Source organism: Neopsephotus bourkii, unplaced genomic scaffold (genome assembly GCF_033783945.1).
Source record: "Neopsephotus bourkii isolate Nb327-2 ecotype Australia unplaced genomic scaffold, CSIRO-AGI_Nbou_v1 NB_272, whole genome shotgun sequence".
Taxonomy (NCBI): Eukaryota; Metazoa; Chordata; class Aves; order Psittaciformes; family Psittacidae; genus Neopsephotus; species Neopsephotus bourkii.
In genome coordinates this window covers 11761008-11786085 of record NW_026900781.1, presented here as the reverse complement: position 1 = coordinate 11786085, position 25078 = coordinate 11761008, and the positions used below count along the sequence as shown (strand labels likewise).

Here is a 25078-nt window from a genome sequence, read left to right as displayed (position 1 = left end):
TCTTAAGTAATATAGTGTCCTAAAATATTTTTCTTAACTAGTGACTACAGTAACAAAAATAACATGGTGCTATTGCATTTTCAAGAAAGCAGAGCCTCCTGAAGTTCTTTGTGTAGGATCAAGGGATTGAAGGCTCAAATTTACATGTTTGAGAATAATGGAATTTTATTTGTTTTGTTTTGTTTTTTAAAATCTCACACACCCCCACACATACACACACCTCCATCCAAATGAAAATTCTTCCTTTGAAGGAGTCAGGAGACTGTCAAGGGCCACTGTTTCAGAATAGCCACTGCCTACAGTATGACTGATGTCTGTCTTGTCCTTGTTTGCTTTTTCTTAATTTGCAGCTACAGAGCATGGGTATTGTAGAGGAAACCAGTTGGCGATGACATCTCTGTGTGCACATTATATGCAGTTTGGGGTGGTATTTTAAACTATCTTAAGTGGATTGAATTCCAGGTATCTCCTGGAGCAAATTAGGTACACTCATGAAGTTCATCTTTTAGTTTTATATCATCTTAAAAGAATCCAGTTGAGGGACTCAAGTTGCTGTTAAAGCAACAGGAGCTGATGGCTGTTTTATAGAGCTGATTTTACATAATATAAAAATTTAAAATTTGAAAGGAAAATAATATTTTGGAGTATTTGCTTTATATACGCTTTATGCATATATACAGGGGTACTACCTTAAAAAAAAAATCCAAAACGAAATGGAAACTGTCTGTGCCACTCGCACTGAACAGAGGAGGGAATGAATGCTGTGTAAGAGAGGGTAAGCAAGAAGAAAAGAAATGAGTATCTACACTCTATTCACTGTTCATATTTCCAGAGAGGTATAATGTAGTCACTGGTAAGTCTCTCCCTGAAAAAGAAATTATTGTAAAACAAACAAATTAATTCTAATACTATGCATTTCCATATCCGTTAGTACTGTCATGTGGAAACAAGTCTTGGGGCTTTTGGTATTCTAACACAGGGAAAAAAAATAAAATCATTAAAAAAGAGAAAAAAGGCAAACTCCTCTGTTTTCATACTGTTTTGAGCAAAAGCATCACAATGCTTCTGTGTAATGCTTAATGCAGTGTATTTCTGTGCTATACTCTTAATGTGTCTGGTTTGAGAATGAGTTTTTACATAGGAAAACAACTAGTAGAGGTGTGTTCTAACACTTAGTTTTTGCAGTTATCCAAATTCTCTGTGACTTTTTACCTGTAAATTAGTGGTGGTTCATTTTTGCTGAGATCACTGTAAAAATTTGGTCTTACAAAGCAAAAATATTTTGTACTTATATTATACTTACTTTTCAAAATATTGAATTAAATTCACACTTGTATTACAAGACAATTGGGATTATTTCCATGTTTGTGTGTTTGGGTTTTTTTGTTGGTGGTTGTTTTGGGTTTTTTTTTTGTTTGCTTGGTTGTTGTTTGGTTTGTTGTTGTTGTTTTTTTTTCCTTGAGCATTACTGTCTTGTTCAGCAAGATACAGGAAGTCTGTGTCAAAGTAATGGTTAAAAATCTGCAGTGTCTGGCTCTAAGCCCTGTTGTTCACTAGACTCTGCTGCCATGAAGTGTGTTTGTATTTTTTTTATGGCTAACAAGAAAAATAATACTTTAATTTTAAAAATGTTTAGAAGAGTCACTTTGATATAATGTATTCCCACCTATTAAAAAGTTCTGCATTTTAACTAGACACTTTATTCCAGCAATTCATCAGAAACTGGAAGCGGATGGAACGGAAAAAGTAGAAGGATCCATGACGCAAAAACTGGAGAATGTACTGAACAGTGAGTTTTGTCTTTCCAGCAACAACTATTTATGGACTTTGGTCTTTCTAACAAGCTTTAATATATTCCTAGGAATACAGTAGAAAACAGTACAATCTCTCCTGACTTTTCTATTTGATGGTAGTAGTTTTAGGGTGTGATGGTATACCTTTTTGAAGTAAGTAGCAGGTTTTGCCATGACTTTCATCTGTCTTTCTGTTAACAAAAATAATAAATATCAAAATAAAGAGATGTTCTAAAGCATTTACTTTAAATGAATTTTGGTGGCATGTTAATTTTGAGTAGGTAAAGAATACAGAGGAGGTATATGGACAGAAATGTAGAAGGATGAGGAAAGCTAAATACCAAACTTAAAGAAGTTTGAGCAAAAGTGGAAAAAAAAATACAGGTTGTTTGCAATAACAGGGTCTATTAACAGAATCGTTTTCACTTAATATGCTGCCATTTAGACTATTTAGCCTTCCTTTTAGAAATTTTGAAAAGCTTTCAGTACTTTCTTTTATGTTTCTCTGCATTGGCTGTAAGGTTGCATTCAGAGAGATGGCTTGAATTTACTGCAGTTTGGTATGTGTTTCATCAGATCAAAAAAGTTCCTTTTTTAATTCTGGGATTTCTGCCAAGATAATTTTACTTTGTTTCATTGTGATTTTTTTCACAGAGGAAGGGATGTTTCCCTTAGTGCTGTATCAATAAGCAGGAATGACATGCAGATAGCTGACTCAGTGTTGGAAGTCTGAGTGTGTTTTATGAAATCAAGAAAGTGACATGGAAGTTCACTGTTTGTTTTCTTCATACAAGAGAAGAAAGTGACTGTATGTGTGTTTGTGTGGGGAGCACAAAGAAAGCAGGGGGTTTTGTGAACATCTCTGGCTCTTTTCTGTCGAGATTCATTAATGCTTACGATCAAGGTATAATTTGAACAGTGTTATTCCTTATCTTGTTGCCTGGAATGCAAAACAAACACACACACACACACACACACACACACACCCCACCTCCCAACCGAAAATCACCAAAAAACCCCAACCAAAAAAAAACCTACAAAAAACCACACTTGCACTATATAAAAACTATAGTGTGTGTCTGTATGTGCAGAATACGTGATACCTATAGGACAGGAGAAAAAAGCATTTGCCAAATTGCCAGTGCAGTTGTCACTGCTTTGTGCTCTGTATTTATGCCATGTCGCGCAGCAGGCACACATTCCTCGAAGAGCACTTTCCCTTTGACAAAATTGTGTGATAGCTTTAAATAAAAAAGCAGAAATTTACATCTGTGACATTTTTGTACACACACTAATATGAGACAAATCTACCTGTAGTATGTAATTATTGTTTCATTTGGTAAGTGGTAGCTGAAGCATGTGTGCAGATAATGCCAACTGTCTTTTTCAAGCTGGATCTGTAGACTAACTTGTGCCAGGCACTTCAGAGTGGTATTAAGTTTGGCTCTGCTGTGAAAAGAGTCGACTTCTTTTCTTCCTGATACTTTGCAAGTCATGATGGGTGGGAGGCAGGGAAGTAGGAATACAAGGATTTTAAAAGAGTAAATAATATTATGCAGAGTAGTTTAGGATCAAAGCTTTGTTTCTAGTTTGACCACAGAAAGCTTCAATAATCCAGGAGTAACAGGACCTGCTTTCAAAAGTTACTTCAAATCTTTAGTCCTATAGGTACATATTTTGAGGCACAATTGGTGTTGTGAGCTTGATTGCAAGCTCCAAAGAATGTTTTCCATAACATCTGAATGTACATAAAGTGTGCGCTAAATTATTGTACTGAAATGGCATGGCTTAGTAGAATCAAAATCTGGTGTTATAAGTGGAATTATAAATGCCTAGAGTTTTTGCTAAATTGCTAAATTTAATTGCTAAATAGACTATTAAATATACATTTGTAAAAATATATGGTGTGCTATAATGAACTTCATGAAGAGCTGTATCTTAAAGGAGGTCAGTTGAATTCTATGACGTGGTGTTATTGTCAGGCTCAATGAAAAACAACTATTGGATAACTAGAGCTTTATTTTGAAATCAGAGAATTTGCACACAGTAGATGAATCGTCTATTTTGAAAACATAGTTAGTCAATATAGGACCCAAATCGTTATCCATTGATTATTTCAGTTTAGATTATTAATCAGTAATCAAGAGATAGAGATTGTTGATATAGAAAGGATTTGGAGGAGGGAGGAGAAAAGAAGTTTTACATTTTTCCTTTAAGCCTAAAAATCAGACCATTTTGCATGACATATTGAATTTCATTAATATGGTAATAAATAATACAATAGATTTCAATTTCTGTGTAAAACAGAAAAAGTGTGCAGAGAAGAGAAGAAAAAATCATTTACTTGAGGATTTGTAAAACAAGTTAATTTGTAAAGAGATGAAGGCATGTAGTTCTGAACTAAACATGGAAGTCACTGTGATACTCCTGCAGTTGCCAATTAACTTTTAAAAACATTTGCATTGAATTAAGAAATTGCTTTGTGACTGTAACTTTAATTCTCAGATATAGTACATTGGTTCTTGGCTGTTAAAAGAATGGACAAAATCCGTATGAATTCAAACAAATGTTAGTAGAAGGATTTACAAAACAAGCATTTACTATAATCTCAAGAGAAAAATCATACTTTATCAAGTGGTCTGTATGTAAATGTCCAACTAACTGTTTTCTTTGTGCATTTCTTCTTAATGGATTAAAGTATTCTAGGCTAAATACCATGCGGTAGAAATAGCTATCCTGACAAAACTTTTTTTACATCAAGGCTTCAAAATTTCAACAAAGTTTAAACATTATTTAGATATAACAATTATTTTACAAAGACTACTTTTAACATGAGCAGGCCACCCACAGTGTTGACTAGAGAAAATGGCATGCAAGCCACCCAGTGAGACTGATGTAATTTTTTTTCATCTTTGCTTAAAGTATAGTCACTAGACCAGATAATGTAGAAACTTCTGCATACAGTGATCAAAATAGCTAAAACAGTTCCACTTCTTTTTTTTTTTTTTTTTTTTTAGTTAATTAAAAATATGTCACGGGTTGAAAAATGAAAATATTCCATGCAATGTAAATTTGCCCTAGTATTAATTAAATTCTATTATTCTGTGTTAGGATATAATCCTTACTACAAATTAGAATGCCTTTTAGACTGGATAAGAAAGGTTTTAAGGCTATATTCAATGTATTTGTTAAAGATAAATTCACAGATAACACAGAAACTTAATTGCACGAGAGTGTTGACAAAGGTTGGATCCTGTGTGCAATGAAGCCAGTAAGACTTTCAATACAATTTGAAGACAATTTTTATTTATTCTGTTACAGTGAACAGCTTAGTTGGAATTCTTTTCAGTCATGCCATTGTCTTGACTTAATTACTAATTTAAAATATCAAATATTGTTAATAATTTTTAAGACATAATTTGAAAACTCCCCAAAAAATGTTTGCAAAACCTGGTGATAACTTCTAAAGCTAATGACATTAATTATCATAATGAAATTATACTTTTCTACAAAGAAAACTTTCTATGACTTTTTCCATATCCTGAGATGCATAATTTAGTTGTAAAATGTAGATCTGGAGCCAAAGCAAACTATAAAATATCTGCAGCAAAGTTAAGCATTTGAAATAGGAAAGAGCGATTGTTTTTAATTGTGCAGGGGTCTTACCACATTAAAATGCTAAGTGGTTCGCTGTGAAATAGTATTTCATCAGTTGTAAAATGTTAACAGAGTTGAACAAAAAAGTATAAAAATTGAGCAATAATTACTCATATGCTCTGAAAAATCTTGAATGACTCATTAAAATGAGGAAAATCTGTATGTCATTGAAACCAATTACTCTACTTTTTATTTTCATCCTTTTTAAAATAGGAGCCAGTAATACAGCAGATACCTTATTCCAAGAAGTGCTGGGTCGCAAGGACAAAGCTGATTCAACAAGAAACGCTCTTAATGTTCTTCAGCGTTTTAAATTTCTTTTCAACCTTCCCTTGAATATTGAAAGAAATATCCAGAAGGTATAATCCTTTAAAAATACTTTTCTGTTGCTGAAATTACTGTTACCCTTTTCTTGACAGATATGAATGTTAGTTGTTTATGTGTGGTTTTGTTTCTTTTTGTTTTCTTTTAAGGGTGATTATGATGTGGTTATTAATGACTATGAAAAAGCCAAGTCACTGTTTGGAAAGACAGAGGTTCAAGTATTCAAAAAATGTAAGATATGGGTTCTGTTATTTGCCTGCTTCCCCCCCCCCCAAAGGCTAAAAAGCACATAGTAGTTTAAAGAGGTTTACGTGGGTTCATATACTTTTTAATACATACAAATACAGATTTGTAAGAACCAATTACTCTAAAGAGTGTTTCTGTCAAGTTTTCTGGGTGGGGTTTATATTACAAAATGTGAAATCGCAGCCAATTTTATTTATTTATTAAGGCTTGGTATTACTGGGCATAAAAAAGGTTACAGTATCTAAAATGTGACTTTGGGTATCTCACTGGCATATCATTGGAAAGACTTCAAAGTCCAATTTTATATTTTTGTAGCACTGTCATATACAGATTTTTCTGATGTGCCTTGTTATGAAATTAGTTATATTTATTTACACATTAACTCTAAAGTGTCTGATATCCTAGAAAAATAACATAATTTTCAGTTCATACCACATCTGAAGGCACACATTGGATTTATTTCCTCTCCCTATTCCTAGATTATGCTGAAGTTGAAACTAGAATTGAAGCTTTAAGAGAACTTCTGTTGGATAAGCTGCTTGAAACTCCATCAACATTGCATGATCAGAAACGTTATATAAGGTAAGCATTTGACTAGTGTCTTTGTCAAGCATAGTGTTAGATATGTATTTGAATCTTTCCTAAGTAGGGTATTGACTGTTTTTACTATGGCTTAAATACTAATTTTAAAGCTGTACTTGGAGTACTTCAAGATTTCATGATTATGTAAATAATGGCAGTGGATTGGTACTTGATTGTTTATTGAATGACTGAAAAGCAGTTCTTGGATTAGAGCAATTTCATGAAGGGTAATTGAAATTTGAATTTAATTTTTTTAAATCTTAAATGCATGTTTCAATTCTCTTACTTCCTCTAAAACCATCATGTTGCAAGCTGTGTCTGAAGTGATTGTTCATAGGCTGCAGATCACAAAATAAATTCCTTATTAACTTGTTTTACACTTCAGCTTGATTTGGTGTTGACATTGAATCATCCTGAGTGAGATAATAGGCAGCTTTTAATCCAAACTGTCACTTAAATTTGGTTTTGGCTCTTTTACTACTCAGTCTAAATAAGTATAGAAATTCTTAGCTTTTCTGTTATTCAGAAAGGTGATGTTGAAGCTTGTTGTAGGCATACTGACATGAGTGGGTTGGATCTTTTATTGGGAGACCTTAACCTTGTTTACAGCCTTTGGAGGCGAATTTTAAAGTGCGCTAGAATATTTGATGGCTTTACTTAAAAAGCATTTGAGTTTTGGATGTTACATGGTGTCCTAGTGTGGCTTGACATCCTTAGAGCTCTTTTCAGTTATTTCAGAAGACACAGACCAAACAGGCTATGTGAAAAGCATTCTAAAAATTGACACCTGCACGAAGTCTTTGTTCTGTATGCTCACGAGGCCTGGTCACACTGGACCAAGTAAAGAATAGGTATCTTAGGTCCCTTTATGTAATGCTAGTTGTACACTGGTCATTGTTGTCAGTATAATTTATGTGGAGCACTTCTCATTCTTCTGAGTGGTATATAAATATTGCCTATTTATTGGAACTGTCTTTTAAGGTAGTTAAGCATTTTGTGTCTCTGAAAAAGACACTACCGTTTCCTTTCTGTGTCAGTCTTGGAAACTCTGCTGCTCTCTAAGCAGCTTCTTTATCTAAGCCACTAAGACCTCTTCTGAGGATTCTTAGAAGAATTCTAAGAATCAGAGTTGTATAAACAGTTGATTCTATTGGGTTTTTTTTTTCTTTCTTTTTTAGACTTTTTTGGTGGGTTTTGTGTTGGTTTGGGTTTTTTTTTTTTTTATTTCTTTTTAGTTTTCTCTAGACCCTTGCCTTGAAGTATTGAGTCTTTAAAAAGTATCCCAGCCTATCTTAAAGCAGACTGTGTTGATGTAACTACCACACGTAGAGCAGTATAATGCAGGAGAGCAGACAGTGGACAAATGTGAAACAATTTAGTTCTAATAAATTAGGAGAATCCCAGCATACAAAGCAATTAAATTAGTTCCACTACTCTAGATATGCTGATGTGGTTGTACTAATGGACATTTTCTGGCGGAAAGGTGTGAAGAAAGCTGAAGTGCTGTGAAGAAAGTTAAGAGGAAATTAACAAAATCCTAATTGTACAATTGTTTGCATTTTTAAGAGACTTTTTCTTCCTAGATATGTTTGTTTTGTGTGTCTCCAATGTCAAGGCTGAGCAAGACTTGAGATACTGTGGTTTTCCCCCTCAGATATTCAATGTTGATCTTTATAATTAGGCTTCAGTTCTTATTTTCTTCCCATTTTATTATGGTATTTACAGTGCTAATTATTTTATACTTTTCAGAAACAGTTTACCATATCACTTAACAACCACGTAGATGTATTTTTTTCAAAGGTCAGTGGTAATTTTTTTTATTTTGTCTAAGCAAAGACTGAAGGCCCCCTTAACACTAAGGAAAGCCTTGAGCTCATAATTTATAAATGTCACCCTGTCAAAATGGTTGGTCATGTAATGTTCTCATCCATCCAGCCAATCCTACTTTGACAGTTTATTTTTGTTCAAGTACTGCAGGCAGTTGTTAAAGAAGGCAGGATTTTGCAGTACAGTCTTAATTAACAGTAGGCATTATTGTAGTAATTCAGCTTTTGTGAAGGACTTAAACATTCTCTGCACTGCTTAAGATAATAAATCATTGTACTTCACTTTGAGCATCTTGAATTTTTTAACCTGATCTGAGTCACTAATGCAGAATGTGGAGTGCATTAAATAATAAAGCAGCTACTGCTTTTTGAAAATACTCTTTTGAAAGTACTGTTGTCAAATTGTCTTGAATGCCATACGTTTGACTTTGTTACTTTTGTTTTCTCATTGAAATTGCAGGAGATGACTCTAATACTTCTCTCTCCCCAAAAATCAGAGCATGATTTGTTTCTGTATCTTAGAAGCCCCACTGCTTTTCATTATCTCTCCCCATTCTTTTTTTCTCTGGACTTTGTGTGCACATCATAGAATGAGCAAAAAAAATAAATCTCACCCCTAAAAAAAAAAAAAACAAACCCAAAAAAACAACACCCCCCCAAAAAAGCAAAAAAAACCCAACAAAAAAAACCAAACCAAAACAACAGCCAAACAACAAAACCACAACTGTACTATACTCTGCCCCCCACAAAGAAATTAAAAAAAAACCCCAAACCCCCCAAAACACCAACAACAACAACAAAAAAAAAGCCTCCACCACAGTCAAGGAGCTTGGTTTACATTGTTTATATATGTGTGTGCTAAAATTAATGAGCTGCCAAAAAGTAATTTCTACTGTACTTGTTAAGGTTACATGATGATACAATCAGGACAAGTAAAATGGGAAGAAAAATACCATGTTTTATGTGCTTGAGATGTTTAACTTGGAATCAGTGACGACATGAAGTACTGTGCTGCAGCCATGGCAGATAAAGAGCTTGATTTCCCAAGTATTTGAGGCACAACTGAAAATGCATATTAATATAATAATTAAATATATATGGTTTTGTTTATTTCTCTAAGGTTTTTAGATAAAATTTTACCTCACTAAAGGATGAAGGGAGAATGCAAAGCTTGTGCTTGTTGGGTATGAGTGTATCTTAACTATTCTTGAAATTTTTTTTATATATCTATATTAAAAAAAACATTTCTTAGTACATTTTTGCTCTGTTTTAATGCGGCCTTCAGTGTGTCAAGTCAGAGCTGTGATTTTTGGACTCTGTTTTACAGATATCTTTCTGATCTTCACGCGCCTGGGGACCCTGCTTGGCAGTGCATTGGTGCTCAACATCAGTGGATTCTGCAGCTCATGCACAACTGTAAGGAGAGCTATGTTAAAGAACAAAAAGGCAAGGATATATTTTTCTTCTACATATATGTATTTGACATCTAGGAATTTGGCATTGCGTTTTATTTGACAAGTCTTAGTGTACAAATGATATTTGGGGGGGTTCCCATCAATTTTGATAGCTTTTCAAAGTTGAATACTGTCTTGTATTTTTTTCTTTATACTGTTATAAAAACAAAACAGTAGTTTGAGTTTTCTTTTTGTTTAACTTACAACTTTTAAGCTCTTTACATTAGAAAAGAGTTAGATTTCAATCATTTATCTGAAGCTTACTGTCCTCTCAGAATACTCCTTTCAGGTCCCATGAAGTTTGGATTGCTTTCTGACGGATTTCTTTGTCACAAGATATGCTGTTAGTATATGGAAATGCAGGGCATTGGGGCATAGTGGAATAATGTTTAATTTCTTGATAGGCAGAATAATAGCATGGTGCTGTCTCATTCTTTGTTCATGTGCAGTTTCAAGATTCAGATTAGTGTTCAGGCACAGACCTGTGAGCTGGACAGATAGGGTATTTAGAAAATATTATATTAAGACCAATAGAAGTACTTAGTTGTATTGTCTTTGTCTTTGCCATTGTTGCTCCCCAAGAAATGTATAGGTATTGCTTTCAGGTGTGTCAGCAACTTGTATACCAGTTAACACGATCCTTCACATTTCTGTATTTTCAAAAGGTTGGCTGTATGGGGCTTATAGTAAAATCTGTTAACTGGATTTTCAAATTGAAAACCGATAAGTAGTGCCTTATTTCTCAAGAAGTCTCAGAGTTTGCTGCTGTTTCTGAAATGAGTAGGCATATCGGAATCTGGTCTCTCTTGGCGTATAGGTAACTCCCATGTTTAGTGAATGTGTATCCCAAACCAAATAAGGTGTTCTATTCTGAGACACCACAAAAACTTTACTGAGTTGGAGCTACTGCAGAAATGTGCTAGAAATGTGCTGTAAAATTGCTGCAGGAGGTTTAACATCTCTTTGTTCCACAACACAGTGTGAAGTGCTGTGGGACCAGCTGAAACACCAGGTTGGCTTCTTGACTTCTTGCTCAAAATTCAGAATGTTTCTAAAACCTCCCCATCTTCCCCCCTTGTCAAAAACCCTGACATGACACCACCATGACCCCTGCAAAATGCAGTTATCGGGAGCAAAACTCACTTGTAAAAACAGCTGTGGTTAACAAATCTAAGCTTGCTTTTTCTCCTTTCACTTGCAAAATATTATTTAGCCATCTCTTAGCTTCTTAACAAGAAAAACAGGAGCATGAAGGTACAAAGTGCTCAAGATGTTTTTGGTTTAGTAGTCTATAATGATTTTGATATTCAGGCTCCAGTAAATGAATGAAAAATGTGTCTAAATTCCTAGGTTTGTCTTGAAAATCTCAACCTGTTTGGTGTTTTTCTTGCAAAAAAATCTGCTTACCTCAGCCTTAATATCAAAGGGGCTATTATGTTAGCTTTGTTTGGGCTCACAGAAGAGGGAATTCAAGTAACCCAAATGCCAGGTAAATGCATGTGTGAATAGTTAATATTTAGTGCATGTATGAAACAAATGCTAATATAGTATTACTTTTATTAAAGAGCTCATTGAATTTCAGTAGTTTTCTTCAGCCTTTTATGTGGTCCTTACTGATGTAGTTTTTGCACAGATTGTAAAATACTTAAGAATTAATCCCAGTTGATGGAATTTCTCATTTAGTATCTAGTAGGATAAGGGAGAAGATTGCTAAGTGTGATTTTTTTTTTTTTTTCTCTAGATTTTTAATTTTGAAAAGCTGGGAGAAGTTAAAAAGAAAACTCAGAAAAATTGTTTTTAATTGCCAAGTAGAATAGTGCTGATTGTGATCTGAGCCATTGAATGTATTTTAATCTACTTTAATAGAAGTATGCTTTTCAAACAGAAAAACCGTGGGGATTGACTAGATATCAAATTGGCTACTTAAGACTTTGAGGAAAATAATCAACTTAAATAAGCTACAAATGTGTTTTATATGTTCCTAAATTCACAGGCTATTAAAAAAAAAAAAAAGGCAATAAATTTTCAAACATTGAAGTCTGTACAACATGCTTCCAAAAAAGATTCTTTTGTATATCATGCATTTGGAGAAAGAGGTGGGTCATAAGACTATTAAAAGGGCTTTGAAACCTTTTCTAGGTTGTCCTTTTCAGCAAAGACAAATAGGTATTGTTCCTAGCAGATGGAGTCTTCCTATCGCATATTTTGCAGTTAAGTGCACAGTGATTACAGTTCTACCTTGAACATGCCAACAGTTTCTGGCTGTTCTTGGTTTAGCTCTTCTGACTCTGAATCTGTGGGTTCAAACTGACTGAGTCAAAACTTTTCAGCATAATAAACTTAAACCTCAGTAGCAGATCATATCTATTTTTGCACTTGTGCACAATTTTTCAACTTTCAGCTGAGTTTGTGCAAAAGCATTTTTTTGTTACCGGTTTTCAAAGCAGAGCTGTGGTCTGAGCTGTTCCATGTGAATTTTACTACATAAATGGATTTGGACTTGGACAAAAGCCTTTGCTTTTCTTACCTAGAGAAGTCTTTTTTTTGGAAACTCGATTAGACATTTGGTACAGGATTTTTGTAGCCGATTGTCAAAAGTAAATATTCTTAAAGAATTTATTTACTGGCTGTGATGTGTTCACAAGGGAAAGATTAACTTTGTGATTACTTGTTAAACAAGCTAAAAATCAAACCTAAGTGAATTCCAAGTAGAATTTGCTCCAAATTTTGACACTGTTATAATAATCCAACAGAGTACTCTTGTGGTAAAAAGTTGCTCCAGTTGTCTCACACTACTAGCAGGCTAACAATTTAGTAGAATCATAGAATCATAGAATAGTTACGGTTGCAAAGGACCTTCAGATCATCTAGTTCCAACCCCCCTGCCATGGGCAGGACACCTCACACTAAACCATGTCACATGAGGCTCTCTCCACCACCATGTCACACAAGGCTCTGTCCAACCTGAACACCGCCAGGGATGGAGCATTCACAACCTCCCTGAGCAACCCATTCCAGTGCCTCACCACCCTTACAGTAAAGAATTTCCTCCTTATATCCAACCTCAACTTCCCCTGTTTAAGTTTTAACCCATTGCCCCTTGTCCTATCACTACAGTCCCTAAGGAAGAGTCCATCCCCAGCACCCTTGCAGGCCCCATTCAGATACTGGAAGGCTGCTATGAGGTCTCCATGCAGCCTTCTTTTCTCCAGGCTGAACAGCCCCAACCCTCTCGGCCTATCTTTATATGGGAGGTGCTCCAGTCCCCTGATCATTCTCATGGCCCTCCGCTGGACTTGTTCCAACTATTCCATGTACTTTTGATCTTGAGGACACCAGAACTGCACACAATACTCCAAGTGAGGTCTCACGAGAGCAGAGTAGAGGGGCAGGATCACCTCCTTTGACCTGCTGATCACATTCCTTTTGATGCAGTCCAGGATACGGTTGGCTTTCTGGGGTGCGAGCACACACTGAAGCCAGCTCATGTTCATTTTCTCATCAGTCAACACCCCCAAGTCCTTCTCTACAGGGCTGCTCTGAATCTCTTCTCTGCCCAGCCTTTAGCTGTGCCTGGGATTGCTCCGACCCAGGTGTGGGACCTTGCACTTGGCATGGTTAATATACCAGTTACAAGTAATTACAAGTTAGTAGTAATTACAACTTAGATGCATCATCTTCTGCTGTCTTCTTTAAGAGATTTATTGACGTATTGTCTGCTTCATAATGACAGTCAGAACAAATCTCTGATATTGATGAGAAGTAAATCTACTTTTCTGCATCCTCTGTAGGTTTTTTGTCTTTGATGTTTGCCCTCTTGTTGATAAGAATCTCCTAAGCATAGCTGAGGAGTGAGCTAATATACATGCTGGTGTGGTGGAAGGTACTATCAGAAAATTGTGTATTTAAATTCCTTTGGTTTTATATCTTAAGTATATCTGTTTTGATCTAAGCGCGAATCCTTCACTCCCAGTAGTACTATTACATGAAAAGGTGTGGTTTGGGTTGTTGCTGGGTGTTTTGGTTTTTGGGTTTTTTTTTTTTTTTTTTAAAGAAACAAAAAAGGGGGGGGGGGAAGGGGGAAAACCCTTTGTACTTGAATGTTACCAGAGGTTAGCCCCATTTTGTGGTAGTTCTCTGCAGCTGTAAGCATGTCTTAGAACAATTTCATAAAGTTTCATAACATAGTACAATCTCTGATGCAGCCTGAAAGAAGAAGCTGGCAAGTTTACAAGGCTGTAATAGTCTGGAGTTTTCTCCTGGAATTTGTTTCAAGGAACAGAAGTCCTATGTATTTCAAATACTGTCTGTTTTCACTTACTCCGACTTGTGTTAATATTATTTCCCAAAACTGAAAGGTATATCAAGCTGTGCTGAGCTTTGTCAGATAATTTGGCAGTGCGACTTAAAGGCTGACAACTACCAACAGCAAATTGTTCAATTGGATGTTTCCTTTGATTTTAATAGACAGTTCTTAATAGTAAAAGATGAAATAATACGATCATTAGGTAATTGGTTACATTTATTTCAATGGGTACAAGTAGTATGGGGAATTCTCTCAAGTCCTGTGTACAAAGTATGTTACAGCAGTATGTTTGAGTGTATTTCACTTGAAGAATGTCTTTGCAGTATGTTAACACCCTGTTCCCACTCAAACAGCCATGCTGGTTTGCCAATTACTCTGAAATTGTATTGATTAATGTTTCATTACATGTTCAAATACAGCTGTTGCTACTCACCCATCATTGCCTTCAGCCTATTTCTTGCTCTGCATAGGCATAGTTCCTCAACTGTAAAGTAAAAAAAAAAAAAAAAAAAATGCAGGCAGATGATGTACATACTAAGAGAAATTATTGCAATTCAGGCCCACGTGTTTTAAGGGGTGGGTGAATATGCATATATGACAGCAGATCAGAATTTCTCCTGCTCTGAGGTGCTCCAAAGTATGAGCAGCCAAAACAAAGGGACCAAACATCATAGCCTAAGTCACAGTTAAAGCATGAGGCAGTACAAGGGGTGACAAAATCATAAAGCTCCTGTGCTTGTGTCCTTACGTTAAGCTGTTCTTCTGCTTCTCTGATGCTCAGATTCTTCCATTAGAGGTACAGCTGTAGATATGGGACGCATGTGCAACTCACTTGAAATCTACCTCTGCTGACATAGTAATTCTTGTAAATATATGAATTTATTAACTTTTTATGCTTTCTATTTAATATGTTTGCCTTACTAATGGAATACACAACAATTGTGCGCTTTTATTGGTTTTGAAAACTTTGGGGTTTTTCATGGTTACAAACTTACTTCCTAAACTATTGATGGATTTCTTTTTATATATCTGATCACATCCCACTGTTGCTGCCCACTGGAAGGACCTGATGTAGGCAAAGACAGTTTGCTGCTTTTATTTAGTATGTAGCTATGTTAGAGAGAGGGAGATGAGACTGAATAGACATGAAAACACATTTTTGAAGGCTGTGAATTTAAAACTTAACATAGAAGAGCGTTATGCTCTCTCAAAACTGTGTCTTTAATTGCTAGCAAGAGATGAATTAGAAACTGAATTGTTGAATTAGAAACTGAATTGTGCTGGTATTTTATCCTTTGTATTGGCTAAAGTCTGAACTGCTGCTTCTGAACTTTGAACTTAGGATTTGTAGAAGTCTGGGGACTTTCAAACCTGGTACCTGAATAGTAAATTGTTTCCTTCAGTTAGGATTTTACATATTTGTAAAATTTACATATTTTTAACTTTACTTGGCAATTAGTCTATTATTAGGCCGTAATTGTAGTTTTTCACTATGGTTTATGCTTCTCAGACTTGGTGGAGTACAGGAAACATGGGGGATATAATGATGTAAAATGACATGAAAATAAATGTAAATAAATGAGGTTTAGTTTTAAATTTTCCTAGGGCACTGGGCAGATAGCCAAAACGAGTTAAGGAATGGATTCTTAACATGAGTATCAGGAAAAGAAGCTATGGAGGTTAAGACTGTTTTCTGTGTGGCCAGTGCTTATTTGGTTAGACTTTAATAGTGGCTTACTAGGTTTCATGATCCTTTGAGCTAAAATGGATAGCCAGTAACTCTAATGCAGTTATCAGACTAACTGAATAAGTCTTCATTTTGTAACAGGTCTTTCTGAGATACTATGTAATGTGATTGCAGATAAGCTATCTGTTAATAAATAACCCTTAGAAGTTAAAACTATAAATGGAAACACACAGTTGTAGTGTAATCTTTCTGCTACCCTTTGGGTTGCAAATATTGGATATGCAACCTATGAAAGTTCCTAAAATGGATACAGCTATTGAAACAGGAGTATACTAATTCAGTCATTGTGATTTTTGTTGTAGTTCTTATTACTGGAAAAAGAAGTGTAATTTTTAGAGCTCTCAAAAGTATGTTGCACCACTCTCCAAATACTGCAGAAACTCTGCAGGCTATTTCTGCGCCAGAGTAACAGCAGCTGTACATAGTGTGAAGGAAAGAGATGGATGCTAGACCGTGTTGTTTTTTCTTCTGTGCGACACTGAGATTCTATTCACCTTGCAATGAATGATCCATCTTTGTTAGATCAGACAGGCCGGCAAGGCTTGTGTCAAAAGGGCCTTTTCAATTTGTTATCCTAGCAGCTGGTTCTCTTCCATTGCCTTTGCTTACTGTACATCTGGAAGAAGAATTCTTGCAGCTGGGAGCCATTTCATGTCTAAACCACATCCCCTGTCCATAGCAGAAATACCCTTTTGACAGCAGATGTCAAGCAAACCCTTAATGGATTATTAATTAAAAAAAAAAAAAAGTTAATCAGTACAGAATTTGACACTGGATTTGTTTTCCTCTTTTACCACCTGTATCTGTAACTCCACTGTTACTTGGAATTTTTAGTAGAACCTGACATGTTCAGAAGTGAAGAGGGCATTCTTATTTAGTATTTATAATATTGAAAGCATTATAAAAAAAAAAAGAAAATACTGTGATGAAAAAGCAGCACAGGTAGTTTAAAATTTAGATTGAAAACATTAGTAGTACTAAAGATAAAGTTAAACGTCTGAGGCCAGAATTTTATCTTGGTGTCTGCTTTAGTCTTTTAAGGCCTTATTTGGGCAGTTAACTAAAAGCTGGTTGTTTTCAAAGCTGATGATGATCTTGATGTCCACTGGAGTTAGTGCTAGTAAAATGATGTCATTTTTATTTATATTCTGAGCTTAAAGTGTTTGGCTCTTGCTTCAGTATTTTTTGGCCTGCAAGACTGACAATAAGGTCTACCCTTAGGCTGAGAAATGCTTAAATAACCACTAGAAATAATAGGCCCAATTAACCTTTCTGTGATAAACTGAAAAACAGTTTCTTTATGAATGTTTAATATAATGGAGACCAGCCTTAAGTTTTAAAAAAGCATTCTTTTTTTAAATGTATTTCAAAAATGTTTTTTTCTGTAAAGTGTAGCAATTTTATCTTCCGTGTTCATCTCTGATAGAAATACAACCCATTTTCTTCTTGATCACTTAAAACTGACATATTTCTAGTAAATGTAAGGAAAAGAAAGAAAAAGTATTCAAGAAAAAGAGTCAAATGAGTTATTCGTCTGTTGAGCAGGTTAATTTTTTGGTAATTTCTCCTCCTGGCCTAATTTCTTGCCTAGACAAATTGAAATTCTCAATACAGTGTCCTTGAAAGGAGTCTTACACTGGTTGTGTCCGTGCGGGCTCCGGGCACTGTGTGTTTGGTCAACAAGCAACAGTGGGTGGTCAGGCTGTAGCACAGGACAAGGGCCTGCTGTGCACAGGAAAAAATGTTCAAAGGTGTTTGAGGCTGGTAAGGAAGTCTGACGCCCTTCAGAGAGTCCAGAGGCTATAGATCAGCCTTCCCTTACTATTGTAGCCTGTGAGAAAGTTCACTGTAAGATACATAATGGATGAAAGAATACAGTAACTGTATTCACCTGGTTGCACATCCGTAGGCTCTCTTTTTTTTAAATCTTGCTCATATACATGCTGTGTATGTGTATGTATGCTGCAAGGCTGTGTAATAACTGATGTTTGACTTAGCATAGAAAATCACACTAAAAAAACCACCATTTAGCCTGAGGTTGGACACTTCTTAACAATTTTCTTTGTTGCTGCAAAAAGTACTGGCCTTATATTATCCCCTGATCAACCAGCAGCTTTTATAAGAAGCCTTAGCCGAATGCCATGTAAGTAGTGCAGTGGCTGGCAGAATTGCAGAGTGGCTGAAGCTGGGTTACAGAAGGGAGATGCGTGACCCCCTTGAGAAGCCTCTGCCTCTCAGGCTGAGAGGGGAGAACAAAACAAAAGAAGCAGAGTTGTGAAGACACTGATATTGCAGAGCAATTTTTACACTCAATTTGGTAATAGTTTTGAAATTTTAAAGTAAAGCTGCATTTAAAAATTTTTAAATCATTGACTGGTTTGCAGATCATGGAAAAATCTACTGTAGGTAAACTTCATGTTAGTTGTCTTTTTAACAGAGGCTGTAACATGGTGCAAGCCAAGAGCATGCAGGTAACATTCAAAAAAGTGGGGTCAAGGTATGTACATGAGCCATAGGTACTGCAGTACTGATAAACTTGGAGTAAACCTGCAGTTTGGGGTCAGCACAGGTGACTTGATTTACAGAACACAAAAGGACAAATTAAATTACCTCAAAAAGCATTGTGCTTTCTTTTAGATCTTTGTTTTGATGAGATCTTACTGCGCAAGAGAAGAGGGCTTAGCAAAACTGTTGAACTACATATATTTCACATGGCATCTGAGTGTTTTAATTTCATCCTTCTTACGTTTAAAATATCTGTGCACAAGAAGTTGAAACCCAGTAAAATCTTTTTTAATAAAAAGCAATGTTAAGATCTTTTGATCTTATTTGCTCTATTCGTGATTTTTCAGTCGTAAATGTGATAAAACTTTAGTTACACTTCTGGTTTGTCATGACTCTTTGGTAGAAGAAGAGAATGTAGTACCATTTCTTTTTCCTGTGTTTCCTTGGTTAAATATGCACGTGGCACTGGAGTCACTGATAGATATGCTCCAAGTAGATGGTATATTTTGGGAAAAAAAACAAAACAATAACAAAAAAAAAACCAAACAGAAAGAAAAACAAACAAATTTTGTGATTTCCAGGATGCAGTTTTGTTTTGTTTTTTTTTAAATGAAGATATGCCAGGAATGTATTATTCATGCTGTTTATTTCTTAAATCGTGTTAGCACAGTAAAAAGTTAATTTCTTGAAACTTTAGGTTGTTGCTGTCCTATACTCAGGATCTAGGAATGTTGAAATAGCATACAAACAGAATAAGGAATAGGCAGTAAATTATTATTTGGGTAGTTTGTTTAGGCTTATAAATGTTACTGTCTACAGTCCATACTAATATTAAATTCGTTGTATTACATTGTGCTGCTAAATTTAAGCTGCTGGCTCCAGAGAGGGAACGAGTTGGGATGGGAGAAAAATTGTTTGTAAGTTAACTCTCATTTTTTTACAAGATTCATGCATTAGTATGCAGTCTTCAAGCGCTATCTTCTGGTAGGGTGAAAGCAAGATCAGCTTTGCTAATGTACTCCAGATGTTTATTAGTCCTGAGGGTATATGTGCTGTTGTAGTTCCCTGCTGCTGTGTTATACTTGCTTGTAATGCTAGACAACCAATTAAGAAATTAGTTCATGTTAAACTTTCTTTTCCTGGTACGACTGCAAACTGATGATGTGGTTTTTCTGGTGGAACAAGAGAGTATTCTTTACATGTTTTCTGTAACTGGTGGATATATAAACCATTTGGGCAGCATGGGGTTAGCGTATCAGCAGCAATACAGAATTTTCAGGTTTTCAGCTACCTCAGGCAAATGGTTTTAATTAAACTAAGTCGTATTAAGATGTTTTGGTAAGTGTGTCTGTTTTTCTTAATTCTGAGGTTTAATTGGCACTGTCATTTTTAGAGATGATCTGTTTACCCGAAATTCCTCATATTAACAAGGTGTTTGAAAGGTGAGAACCTAAATTATATGCAAAGACATCAGAGGGATGTTTTTTCATGGGTTTTTCTAATTGTAGTTTTTGTGAAAATAACATTGCTGCACTCCTGGTTTTTCAGTTTGCTTGATTTTGGAGAGGTTTTTTTAGGAGTTTTATTGGGTGGATTTTTATATATATATATTAACAAATTAAACATATATATATGTTTTAACCAGCAGTGTCTTGGTGTACATTCCTCCCCCTTTCCCTGTCCCCTGCCAAAATAAAATGCAGATACATTGAATCTGAGGCAAATTCTTATGGATGCCGAAGAACTATTCAAGGAGTGTAAAATTTCACAGGGTCTTCTATGCAATTTTCCTCTTTATTCTGGGTAGAATCTCTGAAGATATTCAGTGTATGCTTTTTTAATCTGGAAGGGAATCAATTTGTTTTGGTTTTGCTTCATTCTGTAGGGTTGCTGGAATGTTTTCACAGAAGATAATTACTGCAAATTTACAACATATAAGATGTGTTTTAGGAATCATAGGTGTTTAAATTATGAATGCTAATGATCTGTGATCTTACACAGATCTCTGCTGTATGGGTAGTTGCATAGTACATGTCCATAATTAACTTTTTGTACTTCCAGCATACATACTTACTTAACAAAACTTCTGCAGGCTTTAGGTTTTTACTTTCTCATTATTATTTTGTATTTTTAGTTCATACAGAGGGAATTCAGTATGTCTGTCACTATTGTGAATGATGTGGCAAATTGGATCTGTTTACGTATTTTCTTATAGTATGAACAGTAATGAGATTAACAGAGGAACTACAGTTGGATCAGTAATCACAATGCCACAGTGAAAGGCCACAGGAAATCTCTTTTAAACCTGTTAAAGAATTATGGGAGGAAGAACTTTCAAAAGGAACTAAAACACAATACTGTCACCTATTGGAAGTTTGTGATACTTAATATTTGAGTTTGAGCCCCAGCTGTTGAAGTAAAGTGACTAGGTATATCTTTACTGCCCTCATGGTCTGACAGCAGCATTAATTCAGAATAAATATCCTTCAAATCATTTTTACTTTGTGTTACTCTTGAATCTGAGTACTGCAGTGTTACAGCTGGTGCTCTTACTGTGTGGCCTTCCTGTTATTTTAAGTGAATGTAGGTATCGATGGAAAAGATCAAGCAATATAAACTCAACCATTAAGACTCTTATTACAAAATTCAGCATGAATTATCAGGAGAGGTTTCATCTCAGTGTAAGAAAGAAACTTCTTACTGTAAGAACAATGAATCACTGAAATAACCTCTCCAGGGATGTGGTAGAGGCCCCATCACTGGAGGTTTTCCAGATGCAACCAGACAGGGTGCTAGATAATCTCATCTAGGCTCCTTTTCCCCTGAAAGGTTGAACCACATGATCTCTCAAGGTCTTTTCCAACCTGGGCTGTTCTATAATTCTATGAATTGTAATTCATTTAACTTTAGCTGTTACAGCTCTGTTGCTCAGTGCTGAAATAATTTTGATGGTTACTTTCAGAAATGTATCTGTAAGGTGAAATGCATAAAGCAGCAATATAGATTTTAAAAGAAATATTGGCAGTGTTACAGCGTGTTAGAAAATCATCATTGCCTGGTCACTGTTACATGGTTGTTTTCCAAAATGTACATTAAACTCCAAGTATACACCTCCATTAGATTAGATCATTGCTTGTAAATTTGCTAATACTTACTTGCATACGGTCAGGCACCCAAGGGAAAAAATACCTGTTTTTGTTTGTCGATAGGTATAAGTACAGGGTGGTTTACAGACATGCACAAGTATACATCAGTTAGTTCATCTGCTTCATGATGGATGGTTTCTTTCTACCTGAACCTTGTATAGGTCAAATATCTAAGAAGTAGTTGAACGCTCTGCCCATAACTGCTTTGGCTGGAGGCAGAAGAAAGGCTTGCTGTTAAAAGTTTGTTTAGACATACAAGAAAAAAGTGTGTGCCATGACACTAATGGCATAAATACGTATTTATCCACGGCTTTCAAGCAATTAACTGTGGGGCATTAGTTAAGTAAGAACAAAGAAACATACAGAATAAAGACTGATATTTCCCACATGGTACTTGTGGGTTTGGCTTTGCTTGCAGGAGTCAGTAATGGTGTTACTGAATAACATTCATGTAGATGAGCAAACAGTCTAAACAAACAAGGTTAAGAACGTTTTTGCTTGATAACTTTTTGTTTTGTATCAATTCAGAGTTAAATTAGAATTCCACACGCAGCATGCAGTTTCATGGCAATTGATGTGCAAAATCATTTTATTTTTCCCCTCTCTCCCAGGCAGCTCATTGCTCCACAGCCCTATGCTGGATCTGGACAGTGATGTGCGTCCATCACCAATTGGCCATCTCAGTCAAACTGCTTCATTGAAAAGGGGCAGCAGTTTTCAGTCTGGCCGTGATGATGGTAGGCATCTGTTTTTATTTGGAAAAACAAAGCTGCAGTTCCCTGTGTCCAGTGTGTGGTGTAGTCAGAAAATCCAAACAGAAACCCACACTCTGTGTGTTTGTTTTGGTTTGTTACCAAATCAAATGCTTTTTTTCTCATGCCTTACTGTTGCTCACTGAAGAGGTCCTTGGTGATTTTTACAAGCAAAAGAGCAGCTCATAGCTGAAATCTGCTTCTTAAAATGAAGTTAAGGTAATGAGAGTCTTTTTTCTTTTCTTTTTCTTTTTTTTTTTTTTTTTCTCTCTCTACAAAACCGGAGTTACCTTTTGCTGTTGTTATACTTTTTGTGTGTATTTGCTGAGATGGCTCTCCTTGCATTTGCTCCTTCTGTGATTACTGTGATATCTGGTCCTTGTTCTTTAATTCTTTAAACCCAGAAAGGGAAACAAAGTGTATGGCTATGCTTAAGCAGTGTGTCTGCAGCCAGCTGTGCCCAAATGTGTCGTGTCTTCAGCACCATCGTTCAAACAACTTTAACTCGGAAGTCTTTCAGTCACAGGAGGCAGAAAACGTTTTTCACAGGCTGGGTCATTTCTTACCAAAGTACATTTTTGCAGAAAGCAGGTGTTTATGAAGAGCTTTCTGGCTTTGGTCTGCTTTGATATTGCTCTTCTCCCATTTCTGTGGACTTCCTTGAAAAACGTCTATAAATATCTGTTGGGGGGGTGAGCAAAAAGAAGAATGAATGGAATCTTTCAAGAACATAGAATGTACAATTGTCATTATTTTTTCATTCTTGTGCTGCCACATTGTATCTTCACATGCCAGAAAAATTGCATCACAGTTTGAGGTTGTGTGTATTCAAAATGTAGATTACACAAGCCTAAAACAGACATGTATACCAAGTAATTACATTAATGTAAATTGCACAGTTTCTTCAAAATACAGAGTTGAGGAACAGACATCCCTGCTTACAACGTCGGGTTGATGCTAGAGCTTTTGGCAAAGATGAAGCCGTTTCTTGAAGGAGCTGAAACCTTTTGGTTAGAACTTGGGGTTTGGTGTTGCAGTGCCGCTATTGCTGTATCAGTGTTGGCACAACTTCCTGGCATCAGGAACTTTATTAACACAGCTTGTGTTAAAAGGCAGATTTTTTTGCTATTGGGTCTAACCAGTTCTCTTGACAGTCATAAACCAAGATGGCACAAATATCCTGTGTGTATCCACACTAAGCTTTGCTAGTCAAGCTTTGAAGTTCTGATGCCTTCTGAACAGATGCATCACTATCCGCAGAGTTACGCTTCAGTTATTTTAGAGTCTCTCTCCAAATTTGGGGCTTCCATTGTGATTTTTTTTATTTTTTTTTCAAATACTAATACAGTCCCTAAACTTTTTGGCCATGAAGAGAACATTATTTTGGGTAGTGCAAATTCATCCACTGAAGAAATGGACCAGAATTTGATACACACCTTGACAAATGGATGGTGCTGAAGGCATGCTGTACCTCAAGGAGATTCAAGACTGGCTGCCACACAATAAAATAGTGAGGTTCTGATGAAGGCTAGCCTACTAGTTACTGAAGGTGCACATATTTTTGCCCAAATGGTTCTGTAGTCAATATTTTCTAGTAGAGTAAAGACAAAAAGTGCTATTTTAACCAACATTTTTCTGCATTTCTGCAGTTATTTGGATAATATGTTTTTAACTTTATCATTTATAAAAGACCACACACAAAAAAACCAAAACCAAACCAACAAATGTGAACGTTTTTGTTTTATGGGGTTTTAGTTGTTTGGGAGACTTTTGTGGGGGTTTTTTGACGGGTTTTGGGTTCTTGGGGTGTTTTTTTGGGGGGGGGGGAGTTGGCATTTTGATTTGGTTTAGGGTTTTTTGGGGGGGGGGGGGAACAACGAGAGGTGTTCTCAAAAAAATAAAAAAGAAATTCATGTTCCAAGCATTCTAAAGCTTTAATGGAGGTGGCAGATGGTTATGGAAAAAGTTACCTTTATTTTCTGTGTTACTTAATAATATTTTTCTGCCCCTGTTCAGCTTTCTCTTTATGTCCCTTCCCACCTCTCTTTGCTCCATGTGATAAGAAATAGAGAAAATATATTTGCTGCTAGAATGAAAGCTACTTTCCTGATATGTTTTAATAGCTGGTGTACCAGGAGCATAAGTAGGTTCATGAAGTGAAAACATGAGTGCTGTAGTGTTACAGGTTAGGAGTGTGTTCTGCATCTAGGGATTTCATTATATAGTTAGTGATTTGTTCACTCAACAATGTTGGAATCTCCCCTGTTTTTCAGATTGAAGATTTTACCGAAGAAATTAAAATAGAGATGAGAGATTGGCACCTTGCCCCAAGCCACAATGGAAAAATTTTTGAGCTGTAAATAAAGCAAATAGTCCCGTTTCCATTGTTTGCCTTAAGCACTAGCCCCTCCTACCAGCCCTGTTTCTGCAGCATCACGATCTCATCATTTGAAGCTTCTAATGTCTTCATTGCTTTCATGTGACCTTGCCTTTTAGAACAGCTTGAAGACAGAAGTCCTGCTGGCTGAATTATTAGGTGCATTGCATTGTATATCCCTTACAAAGGGGCCTGTTCTTTATGTACTATCATAGTGCTAGCAGTTTGTAAGCGTATGAGATGAGAAGAAAGAGCTTGTATGCATACCTATTATGTACACATATATGGGTCAGGCTTTATTTTTATTTTTTTTTCATTTTTACCTGGAAGTTTATATATATACTGTATAGTCACTTGTGTAAT

The 25078-nt window shown here is 35.8% G+C and overlaps 1 protein-coding gene across 4 annotated transcripts in view; it reads left to right on the top strand.

The window, feature by feature from the left end:
• Positions 1-25078, top strand: part of EXOC2 (exocyst complex component 2) — a 127426-nt gene that overhangs the window by 43096 nt on the left and 59252 nt on the right. For 3 of the 4 annotated variants that reach the window (XM_061346617.1, XM_061346615.1, XM_061346616.1), the window contains exons 7-12: positions 1709-1789; positions 5664-5809; positions 5924-6005; positions 6500-6602; positions 9756-9874; positions 22198-22323. In XM_061346617.1, coding sequence (XP_061202601.1) covers positions 1709-1789; positions 5664-5809; positions 5924-6005; positions 6500-6602; positions 9756-9874; positions 22198-22323 — 657 coding nt within the window. The remainder of the gene's footprint in view (positions 1-1708; positions 1790-5663; positions 5810-5923; positions 6006-6499; positions 6603-9755; positions 9875-22197; positions 22324-25078) is intronic. The other variant, XM_061346618.1, reaches the window with a different exon arrangement.